This window comes from Somniosus microcephalus, chromosome 2 (genome assembly GCF_052327205.1).
Source record: "Somniosus microcephalus isolate GS21.2 chromosome 2, FLI_Smic_1.0, whole genome shotgun sequence".
NCBI classification, from domain to species: domain Eukaryota; kingdom Metazoa; phylum Chordata; class Chondrichthyes; order Squaliformes; family Somniosidae; genus Somniosus; species Somniosus microcephalus.
In genome coordinates this window covers 8006837-8021916 of record NC_140988.1, presented here as the reverse complement: position 1 = coordinate 8021916, position 15080 = coordinate 8006837, and the positions used below count along the sequence as shown (strand labels likewise).

The 15080-nt window shown below is 43.6% G+C and overlaps 1 protein-coding gene across 5 annotated transcripts in view; it reads left to right on the top strand.

The window, feature by feature from the left end:
• The window catches only part of rap1gds1 (RAP1, GTP-GDP dissociation stimulator 1), a 94448-nt gene that overhangs the window by 51812 nt on the left and 27556 nt on the right, over nt 1-15080 (top strand). For 3 of the 5 annotated variants that reach the window (XM_086006395.1, XM_086006377.1, XM_086006400.1), the window contains 3 exons: nt 4628-4756; nt 5247-5372; nt 12158-12301. In XM_086006395.1, coding sequence (XP_085862521.1) covers nt 4628-4756; nt 5247-5372; nt 12158-12301 — 399 coding nt within the window. The remainder of the gene's footprint in view (nt 1-4627; nt 4757-5246; nt 5373-12157; nt 12302-15080) is intronic. The other 2 variants (XM_086006386.1, XM_086006411.1) reach the window with 1 other exon arrangement.

Sequence of the window (15080 nt, the reverse complement as noted above, 5' to 3'; positions counted from 1 at the left end):
CTTTCCGGGTGGCTGCTTGGAGACGGGAGCTATCCCCTGAAGACGTGGCTAGTGACGCCGTTGAGGAGGCCATCGAATGAAGCAGAGGAGCGCTACAATGCCAGCCACATTTCAACCAGATCCATCATCGAGCAAAGCATCGGCTTGCTCAAAATGCGATTCAGATGCCTTGACAGATCAGGTAGAGCCCTACAGTACTCAGCAGCCAGGGTCTCCAGAATCATCATGGTCTGCTGTGCAGTGCACAACATCGCACAGCATCATGGCTTGTAGCTGCCTGACGAACAAGTGGCTCAGCACATAACCTTCTCAGATGAGGAGGAGGAGGAGGAGGAAGACCTTGCGGAGACGGATGAGCCAGCTTCAGCAGCACGCGAGCACATTGCTGCCCATGATGCAAGGAATGAACTCATTTTTGCCAGATTCGCTTAGTTAGACGAATCAAACACATGTGGCTGGCACCTTCTTATCACACCATACACAATGTACAAGAACCTGTGGGTTCCTATCACTCTCACCACCATCATTACAAATGCAAGTCGCCCTGAGCCCTCAATGTGCAACTTCCATTTCCCAGAACACACAGGCCAGGCCAGACCTTCAACAGTTTGCCATCACTTTTGTTTAATACATTCACAAAAGGATGACTGCCAAATATAAAAGAAAACAAAAGACAACAGAACGGAACACCAAAGTGATTACCCTGGTGACTAATTGTGCTTTATCGTCTTCTTACGCGTGCTTCTACGTGGTGCTTCCCCTGTGGCTTCAGCAGATGTGGAGGCACCTTGCTCTCTTTCATGCTGCTCCTGCTTCAGTACCTTTGGCGGGCGTCCTCTGGGTTTGCGAGCCTGAGGGGGCTCGGCAACAGTCTGCTCCTCCTGCAGCTGTGCAGGGGCTGAGACGCCCATCTCAGTTGGGTGAGGATTCTGGTGGGGCTCTGACCGAGGACTACGCAGTGACATGGGAGTGGGAGCGCTTGGAGGGGAGCCCACACTTCCTTGTTGCCTGCCACCAACATCCCTCTCATGGGTCAGCCCCACTTCAGTGCTAGCAAGTGGCTGGACAGCACCTTGCTGCACATCAGGGAGGCCATGAGGACCCGTATCTGCACTGGCAGTCCTCCTCAAAAAGGACTTCGATGAAGCTCTGGTTTCTCTGCTCAGTAGCTGCCTATCACTCCTCCAGAGATGTCAATCTATTCTGAACATTCACCATGTTTTCCTGACTCTGGCGACTTATTTCCTCTATGAACGTAGCCAGCCTTTCCACGGAGGTTGCCATCCTTTCCGTGGTGGTGCGTTCATGTGCCATTGCCTCCACAAAGGCACTGCTTATGTTAGACATGGACTCCTCCATCCTCTCCACACTCGCAGTAACCATGGAGATAAAACCTGCCAGAGACTCCTGCACTTGTTCCTGGAGTTCCAGCATCGCTCTCTTTCCGGATGGCCCCGGAGGCACAGGGTCCACATACAGCTGAGCAGAGCTGGGAGCACCCTGCAGCATCTGACGAGGACTGTCCACTGCTGTTCCTGTCTCCACCATCTGCTAATGCTCACTTATGAGCTGTGATACACCAGGTGACAACACTACTCTATCTTGCGATGGTCCCACCAAGGTGTGCGTATCTGCGCTGGTGCTGGGTGCGATTAATTCTGCTGAAGCTGCGCCCTCAGAGGTTGCAGGTTCCTCTGAGGAGTCTTCAGGCTCAGGCTCTTCCTCCTGGATAGTAGGGAGGGGGGTTGTCGATGGTCCTGTGGGGGAGTAAAGGCATCAGTTACACATGTGATATTAACGTAGCATGCACATCGAATTGTGCAGATCATAAGTCAATCTGTTTGAGCATCAGATGCCATATCAGTCACTCATGCAATGTAAATGAGAGAGATGCAAATCTATTCTGTCACCAGCTTGCTCTGCTGCGCCTGTCTGACCGTCCCTCACTTCCAGATCCTCATCACCTCCGATGATTTCGAGTGCCGCCTCCTCAGCATTGGTCAGATTGGAAATGGAAGGTGGCCCTCCTGTCATGGCCCTCTCCCTCTTATTGTGGGCTCTCTCTTCCTGCAATGAGGGACACAAGTGGAGTTTGAGAGAGAATGATGGAGTGAGTGTAGAGAATCCATAACATAAATGCTTCGAAGGAGACAAAGATGGAATGAGGTGCCAATACCAAGGGTCCTCCCTGTGCGTTGTTAGTTGTTGGCATTGCATAACAGCGATGGCGAGTGTGAGGTCAGCATAGTCGAATAGTGAAGTGATTGTGTACATAGAGAGAGAGGGATGGTTAAGGGATGCAAGGGTAAAGTGGGATGTGCAGGAGTAGGTTGACAGTGCAGAGTGCTGGTGATGAGGGGAGATGGGGAGCAGGTTGAGGGCATGTGTGATATACTCACTTTTCCTAAGCGTACCAGGTCATTAAACCTTTTCCTGCACTGCACCCAAGATCGAATGCACAACGATCTGGAGCTGACCTCCTTTGCAATTTGCAGCCAGGCTGCATTGCTTTGCTGTGGAAGCTTGCTCCGTCCAGAGGATGGGAAGAGTACCACCTTGCGCCCTCTGACTCCCTCCACAAGAGCATGGAGGGAGTCATCATCAAAGCGGGGTGAAGCCTTGGCCCTTGAAGCAGTCATGGTAGCAGTTGGTAGCACGAAATCCAGCATCAAATAATGAGAATGAAACAAGGCTGCATGGGTCCCTTAAATGCAGCTAGCTGACCGACGTCTCAGCAGAGGTGAGCAGCAGACCCAAAACCACTAATTGGCCAAGGTAGCGCGCACACAGGGACTCAATAGGCCAATTAGAGTAAAATTGCAATTTTTGACCGGTTGAAAGTGGCAGCGGGACAGGAACCCGCCGACCAACTGACCCGCACCCAAACCGCCACCAATGAGAAAATCACGGCCAAAGTATTTGTTTAATTTCTCTGCCATTTCCTTATTCCCCATTAAAATTTCTCCTGTCTCAGCCTGTAAGGGACCCACATTTACTTTTGCTAATCTTTTCCTTTTTACGTACCTATAGAAGCTTTTTCAGTCTTTTTATGTCTCTCGCTAGTTTACTCTTATTCTATTTTCCCTTTCTTTATCAATTTCTTGGTCCTCCTTTGCTGAATTCTAAAATCCTCCCAATCCTCAGGTTTACTGCTCTTTTTGGCAACATTATAAGCCTCTCCCTTTGATCTAACACTATCTTTAACTTCTCTTGTTAGCCACAGTTGGACCACTTTTCCTGTGGGTTTTTTGTGCCTTAAAGGAATGTATATTTGTTGTAAATTATGTATTAATTCTTTAAATGCTAGCCATTGCTTGTCTACTGTCATACCTTTTAATGTAGTTTCCCAATCTACCTTAGCCAACTCGCTGCTCATACCTATGTAGTTTGCTTTCGGATTTAACTAAATCACTTTCAAACTCAATATAAAATTCTATCATATTATGGTCCCTCTTCCCTAAAGAGTTCCAGGATTTTGACCCAGCAACGATGAATGAATGGTGATATAGTTCCAAGTCAGGATGGTGTGTGATCTTAACCAAGTGGCCATTTTTTTGTGTAGACCTGACCATGAGTTCTAGCAGATTATTTGAGGAGGGCATCAAAGCTAAGCCTAACACTGTTTTCACTGACACCCACACACACAACTTTCCAGGAGGAGGTCAATGGATAGCGATTTCTCCCCCTACCACCGCAACCACAGGAGCACTAAGACTAGTTGTAGTGCCTTGGCTATTGCCCAGGGAATGGAACCTGGAACCTTCTGGTCTGCATAGTTTAGAACTAGACTGCGTGGTGCCTTTTGCGCACTGGGCTGTTGAAACAGGTTGCAGTTTGCAAAATTTAAAATGATTGAAATGGGAGGAAGGAGGAGCTTGGGCGTAGATTGCACTCTGGAACAACTGTTGAAGTAGACAAGTTGGATTTTTGAATTCAGAGAAAGAAATTTGAAAATAGGCAGCTTTTTCATTCCGTTGCCGTACACAACTTATTACAAAGTATGGCATGGGAATGTTGAGATTTTGAAATGCTAAATTTTGTTGCACTACCTGTTTATGAAAAAGAACACCAGCTCCCTTTTATTATGTTTTAATAAGTTGTTGCCATACGGCAATTTTGCGATTTAAAAATGGTAACACTTCTAGAATCATAGAATCTTTTTTAAAATTGGCCCTCAAACGTTGATATCTCTCCCAGAATGTAACATGGAGCAAATGGGATGCAGCATTTATCATTCTCTTTGTAGATTTACCTTCACTTTGAATAACCAACTTTTCATACAATTAGATGCTGGGTCTAACACCTCCGAGTTTGCATCATCTGTTTTGACTGTGTACATACATTTACAAACTCCTCCACACACCCTGTCTGCTGATGTACCAGCATATTAGGACTGATAAATCCAGTATGGTTTTATTGCTTGGATTCATCAAGTCTTTAACCATTCCAGGCAACATAATCTCTCTCTTTCAGTGCATTACTTTCAGGCAATATGTGTTTTGCAATCTTGTTTCTTTTCTAACTGTTGATTGTATATTATGTCAAGGGGTAGATTTTGTGTGTAAGATTGCTTTCGGCCTTTAAGAATTAAATTTTAACTTTGTTTACTTTTGTTTTTGTTTTACAGATACCCTGCAGGCCCAGCTGATAAATATGGGGGTCATTCCCACTTTGGTTCAGTTGTTGGGCATACATTCCCAGCATACAGCACTGACAGAAATGTGCTTGGTTGCATTTGGTAACCTAGCAGAGATAGGTAAGCTAGGATACATCTTGGAGACTCTTGGAGGCTTGTGACTGCTGAAAACTTGTGCTTTGCAGCGAAGTGTTCACATTTGGCCTCGGATTGTCTTTTCGATCTTCCAAAATGCCCTTTTCTGCAATTTGCATAATTTTACTTCCATCATTTTAGGGGAAATCTAGGGAGAACTGCAGACTTGTAAAAACATGTAGACATGGGCTTTTATTTTGTTGAAGATTTTAAAGTGCAGGCACTAGTCCATCAGTTGCAGAGTGGTGCTGCTCTTGTACTGTGGTTTAGATGTATAATTAGAGATAAATTGCTTAAAATCAGTCAATCGCATGAAATTTATCGGACTTTTACCACCTTTATTTTTCATTATTAACGCAGGGCGAAAAGTAATCAGCGCTACATGACTAGTAAGCTTGTTGCCCTGATGCTCCTTTGAATGTAAATTTTTCATTGCCATCTTTTTTCATTGTATTTATAAATTTTAATTTAATAGAGTCCAGCAAAGAGCAATTTGCATCAACTAAGGTTGCAGATGAACTTGTAAAACTCTTCAAAAAGCAAACTGAACACGAGAAGAAAGAGATGATTTTTGAAGTCTTGGCTCCATTGGCAGAACATGGTGAGTATTCTTTCAATTCATGAGACCATTATTGTTGGCACATTTTTTAAAAGAATAAACATTAATTTGTATGTAAGTTATTTAACAACCACCTTTTTGTAATTAAAGACACTTGTATTACTGTGGGGGGGGTTTTGTCTTAAAACACTCCTGTGCAGTGCCTTGGGGCGTTTTACTACGTTAAAGGCGCTATATAAATATAAGTTGTTGGTGCTGTTATTTCCAGTATATTGGCTTCTTGCTGGCCAAGGCACTCCCCAGTATAAGTCGCATGGCTAAGTTCAAGAAACAGTGGAGACCCACTACTTCATGGATCACCGAATCTGCTATCAGCACAACCTGTTCCATGGAAGCAATTGGCCAGCAGTAGACTTCAAATGTGAAAATGGGAAAGTTATGCTGAGGGGTCGTTTTGCTGTAACTCTTTTGAGACCAAGTCTACTGAGGCACAATGTAAAAGCGCTGTTAGTCAAATTACTGTATCATTTTTAGGTACAGAAGTTGGTTTAATTGTGGATGACGTGCACTTGTGCTTATTTTAGTTAGTTTGGAAATTGCCGTCTCCCAGTATGTTTTTGCTGATTTGTTGAACTGGTTTATCTCCAGCGTTTATTCACTTTGAGGAGTATCCTCAAATACAAATGTGACATTCGAGGTAATTGACTCCTAAGCTTCACTTCCAAGACTTGGGATTTGGTGATTCTGTGGTATCAAGTACTTTTGGCCTCTGTTTGTGATCACCTCTCCCAGCCTATCCAACTCCTTAGACCTTCTCAACCCAACTTCGCAATGTAACTGGTCGACACTGTTAACATCTGCCAGGACTTCATTTCCAATTTGTGCCACTTAACTGTGATTCTTGGTGCTATTATATGAGAAGTTAAATATGTGACCAAGATGATCATTTGTAAATAGAACATTATTGAAAAATGTAAATATATTTTGTATGTTAATTGAGATCAGCCAACTCCAAACCAGGGTTCAAACCCAGGATTTTTCTAGTCTTAAGCATCAGAGTGTGTGTCACATTTATTCACTAAACCATGGAGTGTCTTGATTTTTTTTTTAAAAATCCCGTGGGCATCATCAGTCCAGTCACGTGATGCTTACGGACCTTTATCCATCCTAGCAACTATTTTGCAGTTTTTTTTTTATTTAAACTACCAGTTTCCTAATGAAAAAGATGTATGTTTGGAAGAACCTTCTGAAATCAACAGGAATTTACACGGATTTACCTTATCCTTCAGACCTGGTAAACCACGCCTACGTAATTAGAAAACGGCCTGTGCCATACCGGAAAGGTGGTTTTTAGGGACATTTCTGAATAAAGCAACTTACATTTTAATGAAAATCATTGAACAAATGAAATGGAAGATACCCATGCTGACTGACCTGGTTTATTGCAGGAGGCGTGAGTAGCTTTGTCATGTCAGTTCTTCTGCCTGTTCAGGGGTTCAGCTGGATGTTAAAGGTCCCATGGCAAGAATTGGCCAGAACACCGACAACTCGCTCCTTTCCAGTTTCCTCCCGCAAGCAGCACTGCCAAGAACAGAAATTACAACAGAAAAAAATGGAACTAGCAGGGTCATTCAGCATATGTACTGAGAAAAGACACGTTCCGACATTCTGGGCGCGCACCTTTCATTAGGACTGTAGCCTGAAAAATAAACGAGCATTTTAGTGAGAGAGAAATGGGGAGAAAATTAAAGACGCACCAGTCACAGAGGGGAAGTTCATGCGTTAATGACCTGCAAACTGCTTAATAGAAGGCTGTTAGATGCTATAAAAATCATCAATGAGATGATGCAGAGATAGAAAAAGCACAAAGGACTGGGCAGATGAATGAAGGACGACACTGGAGAGGCCCCCTCAAACAGAATGGGAGAAAATCAGAAACAGGAGAAAGAGAGAAACAAACAAACTGCAAATTTGGTAGATCTGAAATTGAAACAGACATTGTAAGTGAATCAGTACATCTGTCCGTTGCAAGAAGAAACAGAAACAGGCACACACACTACCGGCTTGCACCCCTACCAGCTCTTTGCTTTGATGAAGGGTTTCCACCCTTATGTCAACTCGTCCTCTTTTCCCCCCCCCCCCCCCCCCCCCCCCAACCAAAGGCAGCAATCAATCCTCCCCGCATGGATAAATACTTGAAGGGGGAAAATTTGGTGGGCTATGGGGAAAGAACCGGTCAGTGGCGCTAATTGGATCGCACTTTCAAAGAACCAGCACAGGCACAATGGGCCGAATGACCTCCTTCTGTGCTGTAAGATTCTATGATTCTATACCACAAGAACCCCACTGCTGTGGAGAAAATGGAGGGTATAGCTAAGGCCTGAAGTTACTAAAGTCAGTGTTGAGACCAGAGGATATTAGAGTGCGTGGCAGAAATAAGAGATACAGTTCCTGAAGCTTACTTTGAGCTTCGTTGGAACAGCTTAGAAGATCAAAGACGGAGAGGTCAGAGCGGGTGTGTGAGGGACAGTTTGTGGCAGGCGACAGGGAGGTCGGAGCATCACTTGCAAACTGAACAGAGATGCAAGCAAAGCTTTCACTTAATCTGTGTTCCGTCTCTCCGATGTACTGGAGATTGCACAAATGAACAGCAAATGAAGATAGATTAATTGGTCATTCATCTGATCGCTGTTTCTGGGATTTTGCTGTGCACAAAATGGCTGCCCTGTTGGCCTACCTAAGTCATACAATTCATTGTATGTGAAGTGCTTTGAAATGTTTAAGACATGCTATTATAAATGCAAATCTTTATAGTATCCATGCACTGTTACTAATTTAATAATGCAAATCTGAAGAAAAAGAAGAAATTAGTTCATTTTTTTGCAAAATAGTTAAACACAGATACTTATACCAAAGACTGTCTTAATCTGCAGTAAAGTTGACAGATGTGCTGACTACTTCAGTTGAGGCTCTAAAGGAGAATTTAATGTGCAGTTTCATCCAAGTCTCTGAATAAACAAGAAATTCATCAGCACTTCAGTGGCTCGTAGCTGATTTCCAAAATGTGTCCAGTGTAGCTGCCCATCCTAATTTGCTGATTTGGATTTTTTTTTAAATCTGTGGTTCATCAGAGTTGTCGGCTGACAGTTTTTCAGTTATTGGAGAAAATGAATGCAAAGGTGCATTAAAGCCTATTAGCATAGCAGTAAAGCAATCCAAGTTTTGTAAGCCTGGAACTTAGTGTTTGTGTAATGAAAATTAGAGGATATATTTACAGCATGACATAGAAAATTGTTATTTGGTTCCAAGTTTTTGCATACAAATCTAACCACAAAAAGCTCCCATTTTGCATCACCAGAAAAGAATGAAGTCAGTTGTCACACCGAATCATATCTCTCAGAAGCATGCCCTGGGCTTCACGTGGAATGAACGACCTTATGCAGTTAGAATCATAGAATGGTTAAAGCGCAGAAGGAGGCCATTCAGCCCGTCGAGCCTGTGCCAGTTCCCTGCAAGAGCACTTCGGCTAGCCCCACTCCCCCGCCCTTTCCCCGTAGCCCTGCAATTTTTTTTTCCTTCAGGTACTTATCCAATTCCCTTTTGAAAGCCACAATTGAGTCTGCCTCCACCACCCTTTCAGGCAGTGCATTCCAGATACTAACCTGCGTAAAAAGGTTTGTCAGCATCTTCTTCCTTGGTGAAGACAGATGCAAAGTACTAATTTCATACCTCAGCCATGCCGTCTGCCTCCATAACATAAATTATTGTTATGTGGGTAAATGCAGCAGCCATTTTTCACATAGCACAAATAGTAATGAGTTGAATGATCAATTAATACGTTTTTGGTGGAAGTGGTGATTGAAGATAGAATATTGGCCAGGATACCAGGAGAACTCCCTGCTGAACCACTGGAACGGATAGAAATAGTCTTAGTTTAATGTCTCATCCACAGAGCAACACTTAGACAATGCAGCACTGCATCAGTACTGCACTGCAGTGTCAAGTCCTGGTGTTCCCCAGGGGTCGGTTCTAGGACCACTGCTTTTCTTGATATATATTAGTGATTTGGACGTAAGTGTACAGGGCACAATTTCAAAATTTGCAGATGACACAAAACTTGGAAGTATAGTGAACAGTGAGGAGGAGAGTGATAGACTTCAAGAGGGCATAGACAGACTGGTGAAATGGGCGGACAGGTGGCAGATGAAATTTAACGCAGAAAAGTGTGAAGTGATACATTTCGGTAGAAAGAATGAGGAGAGGACATATAAACTAAATGGTACAATCCTGAATGGGTACACGAACAGAGAGACCTGGGGGTATATGGGCACAAATCGTTGAAGGTGGCAGGACAGGTTGAGAAAGCAGTTAAAAAGGCTTATGGGATCCTGGGCTTCATAAATAGAGGTATAGCGTACAAAAGTGTGGAAATTATGATGAACCTGTATAAAACACTGGTTCGGCCCCAACTCGAGTACTGTGTCCAATTCTGGGCACCGCACTTTAGGAAGGATGTGAAAGGCCTTAGAGAGGATGCAGAGAATGATTCCAGGAATGAGGGACTTCAGTTACATTGATAGGCTGGAGAAGCTGGGGCTGTTCTCCTTGGAGCAGAGAAGATTGAGAGGAGATTTGATAGAGGTGTTCAAAATCATGAGGGGTCTGGACAGAGTAGGTAGAGGGAAACTGTTCCCATTGGCAGAAGGGTCGAGAACCAGACGACACAGATTTAAGGTGATTGGCAAAAGAACCAAAGGCGACGTAAGAAAAAACTTTTTTACACAGCGAAAGGTTAAGATCTGGAATGCACTGCTTGAGAGGGTGGTGGAGGCGAACTCAATCACGGCTTTCAAAAGGGAGTTGGATAAATATCTGAAGGAAAGAAATTTGATGGGCTACGGGGAAAGGGCGGGGGAGTGGGATTAGCTGAAGTGCTCTTGCAGAGAGCCAGCACGGGCTCGACAGGCCGAATGGCCGCCTTCCGTGCTGTAACCATTCTATGATTCTATGATTTATAACCTTGAGACAGCAAAAGGGCAGTCAGATGAGAGGTTATAACCATAAAAGATGCAACTAGACTTGAAACCGAGGACGAGCACAAAATGCTAAATATTCTGAATGATGATTACTTCCTCCAAGCATTGACTAGGGAATACATGAGCAAGCTGCCCTCCCCAAACGGAGATAACCAAAATCATATCAATCACCTTGAAAACTGCGTCCAGTTTTGATTGCCAAGGCAGAAGAGAGACATTCAAGGACAGGAGGCAGCGCCAAAGCACCACAAAGCTGATCACTAGTGTCAAAGGTGTGAGTTATGAAGAAAAGACTAAACAGGCTTGGGCTTTTCAGCCTAGATAGGAGATGTCTGAGAAGTAACCTTACAGAGATATACAAGACAGTTAATGGAATCGAAAAGAATATTACTTTTAAATTGAGAGTAGGATAAAGAAACACAGGTTCAAACTAGTAAAAGGTAAATTTAGGACCGATATCAGGAAATTCATACTTCCAGGTGGAGTACTGGAGGTGAAAACCCTAGAAGCATTTAAGAAACAGTTAGATGCTGTAGTTGGGGGGAACTTGAGAATCTTTCTGGATAAATTGCATTGGATGGGCTAAATGACCTACCTCATCCATCATTGTATCTTGTGATCTGTGAACTGATCTATACTGACATTAGTGCAGATGTAGTAAGTCTGGCTTATTCTTTCTGGAAAAGATAAAATCAAACATGGCACATTATCTAACATTAAAGGGAATTTTAATGGTAAGAAATATAGCACTCGAACCATTTTTTTTAAAGCAACTTTACTTACATTTCTTGGGAAGCTGCCCTCTGCTATCACCAAAATATTGCCTCCTGTGCCTTGTTTTCAGTAGAAATGCTTAGAGTCAACTCATCTGGAAAAGAAGCAGAAAGTAAATGGCTGAAGGGCTTTACGTGACCGGTGTTCTTGAATGGAAGTGAGGGCAGGTGAGAGTATAAGTTGAAATAGCACGCAAGCAGATACAGCTACAACTTCATCTCAGTCGCATCACTGTTGCTGAAACCTGGCTGGAGATCATAAAAAATAGCTTCCTTTTCACCTGACATTCTGGTACATGCCATGGACTCTACCAGGGGTTTCTAAAGCCAGTAGATACTATATCAAACTACATTAACCTTTTTGGCAAATCTCTTCCACTTGAAGTCTCGAACCGTGCCTCCGAAAGTTGAAATATCTAGTGAAATGGAAGTGATTTTCATTGATCTGCCAGTTTCAGTAATAGCTATTTGATTGAAACAAAGTTCTCATGTCTTAATTAGTTATTTCAACTTTAATCTCTAATGCCCTCCTTTCTATTTTGAAACCTCTGTCAATTAAAGACATTCAGCTATTCATTTTCCTCTCTTGCAGGTGCTGAGACACTTAGTGGCTCTCCTGGGAATTTGCAATAAGACCTCATGTCCATTGTTAAGGCTGCGATGGCAGTGGGTGGTATTGCCCTAGTAAGTGGAAAAAAATAACTTTGAACCCTGATTTTGGAGGCACAGAAATGAATGGTAGTGGGGTAGCATTGTTTCTATTGCCACTAACACTTACTTTGATGCTGTGATTGAATCTTAAAGGTAGCCGGTTGCTATATTGAAGTGAAGCTTGTATTTGTAGTTATTAACCAGCAGTTTCTGTTCTATATTTAGAAGCAAGCCATGACAAGTACCCTTTAGCTGAAGATGGTTTTGTGGCCCAAGAATGAAGAGGGTCTAGAAAGTATCAAATGAGATTTGAAATCCCTGCTCTCCAGAGCTATAAACTAACATGTGTTTCTCTGCTTTGTTTCAGATGTCATCAAGCTACAGCTGGTTGATGCAGGGTTAGTAGACTGTCTGCTGGAGCTTGTCCAAGAGACTGTGGACAGTAATAAAGAAGATGATATCTCTGAGCTTAAAACAGCTTCTGATCTCATGGTGTTGCTGCTTTTGGGTGGTGAGTTTGATTCATCAGTTTATTATAAACATTTGAAGTCATCTCACAGTTTGTCAATACCGAGTAAAGCAGTGAGTTGCTACTGCTAAATAACCTTGATTTCACTGCCTTTTTTTTTGGGTGGAGGAGAGGGCAGAAGGTCTTGTTTCACCTGTCTCATAAACTGAAGAACCTATTGTAAATCTTTTTGTATTGTTTGTTTGGTTGGGGAAATATTTATTTGGGAATTGACCCAGACAACATTGGGGCTATTTGTATGGCATGTATAGAATCATAGAAATGTACAGCACAGAAGGAGGCCATTTGGCCCGTTGTGTCCCTGCCGGCTGAAAAAGAGCTATCCAGCCTAATCCCACTTTTCAGCTCTTGGTCCGTGACATGAGCCTTGTCAGTCATGTGGAAATGACTTATGAAATAATACTGGGCGGCCTGCTGGTGGCGCTGTCCAGGGAGAGTATAAATACTCGGGCATGGGCCCAGCTTGCTCAGGACATTCTTTAACAGGAACTAGTGAAGGACACAACTAGATCTCCATGTTGAAAAACAGCTGATTAAAGCCTTGTTTAATACTCAGACCAAGTGACTAGTAGTTTTCTTACGTCAGTCCGTGGCCCTGTAGGTTACGGCACTTGAAGTGCATATCCAAGTATTTTTTAAATGCGATGAGGGTTTCTGCCTCTACCAGCCTTTCAGACAGTGAGTTCCAGACCCCCACCACCCTCTGGGTGAAATAATTTCTCCTCAACTCCCCTCTAATCCTTCTACCCATTACTTTAAATCCACGCCCCCTGGTTATTGACCTCTCTGCTAAGGGAAATAAGTCTTTTTTGTTTTTGACTTGGAAAAGGACAATATATGAAGTACTAGCAAATAGTAAAAATCCTGAGATATGAGTGGTAGCAAAATATATCCATATTTCCACAATCTATAATTTGACACAAGGTGGGATTTATCTGCTCACAGCGCAGTATGTCAGAATACGCTGATCCGACATGTACATCTAGTTAAAATGCACCGTCTCCAATCACTCGTCTATTTTCAAGCAGTGTTGCTGTAAAAACAAAGACAAGTAATGACCTGAATAGTTATTTTTGTAATTCAACTTTTAAACTTTACGCAGCAGTTGAAAGTCAGGTGGAAAATGGAAATAATTTCGTTTGAGTTAACTTTTTAACGGATGCATGTACAAAACTAAAAGGCTGAATCAGTGGAATAATGGCTGGGAAATTACTACTTACATTTTTTCCCCACATATTTGATTTGATCAGTTTCAAAAGCCTGGGGGGGAAAAAAGTTTAAAAAATGCGTAACACTTTTTAATCAACTGTAAATGCAATCTCGATGCACTTCAACAGAAGTTGTAGCCAGGATGAGATGGTGGGGATTGGAATAATTATAGCTTATGTAAATAGTATTGAGATGTCCAAATTGCACTAATACCTAGACTGCCCTTGACATCAAGGCAGCATTTGACCGAGTGTGGCATCAAGGAACCCTAGTAAAACTGAAGTCAATGGGAATCGGGGACGGGGGGCGGGGGGGTACTCTCCACTGGCTGGAGTCATACCTAGCACAAAGGAAGATGGTTGTGGTATTTGGAGGTCAATCAACACAGCCCCAGGACATCGCTGCAGGAGTTCCTCAGGGCAGTGTCCTAGGCCCAACCATCTTCAGCTGCTTCATCAATGACCTTCCCTCCAACATAAGGTCAGAAATGGGGATGTTTGCTGATGACTGCACAGTGTTCAGCGCCATTCACAACTCCTCAGATAATGAAGCAGTCCATGCCCGACCTGGACGACGTTCAGACTTGGGCTGATAAGTGGCAGCTAACATTCGCGCCACAGAAGTGCCAGGCAATGAGCGAGAGTCTAACCATCATCCCTTGACATTCAACGGCATTACCATTACCAAATCCCCCACCATCAACATCCTGGGGGTCACCATTGACCAGAAACTTAACTGGACCAGCCACATAAATACTGTGGCAACAAGAACAGGTCAGAGGCTGGGTATTCTGCGGCGAGTGTCTCACCTCCTGACTCCCCAGAGCCTTTCCACCATCTACAAGGCACAAGTCAGGAGTGTGATGGAATACTCTCCACTTTCCTGGATGAGTGCAGCTGCAACAACACTCAAGAAGCTCGACACCATCCAGCCCGCTTGATTGGCACCCCATCCACCACCTTAAACATTCACTCCCTCCACCACCGGCGTACCGTGGCTGCAGTGTGTACCATCTACAAGATGCACTGCAGCAACTCGCCAAAGCTTCTTCGGCAGCACCTCCCAAACCCGCGACCTCTTCCACCTCGAAGGACAAGGGCAGCAAGCGCATGGGAACACCACCACCTCCAAGTTCCCCTTCAAGTCACACACCATCCTGACTTGGAAATATATCGCCGTTCCTTCATCGTCGCTGGGTCAAAATCCTGGAACTCCTCCCTAACAGCACTGTGGGAGTACGTTCACCACACGGACTGCAACGGTTCAAGATGGCGACTCACCACCACCTTCTCAAGGGGCAATTAGGGATGGGCAATAAATGCTGGCCTTGCCAGTGACGCCCACATCCCATGAACGAATATTATAAAAATACCTAATGTAAATGGAAAAAGTGGAAGATCCATAAATATTAAAACATTTCAGCCTTTTAAAATAAATTATTGAATCGCTGTCATGGATAGTGTCCTTTTAAAGTGGTCTGAAGCATTATTTGTGTTCTCCTAAAGCGTCTGTTTTTGTATGGATAGCACAGTGGCATAGCATGTTGGAGCAC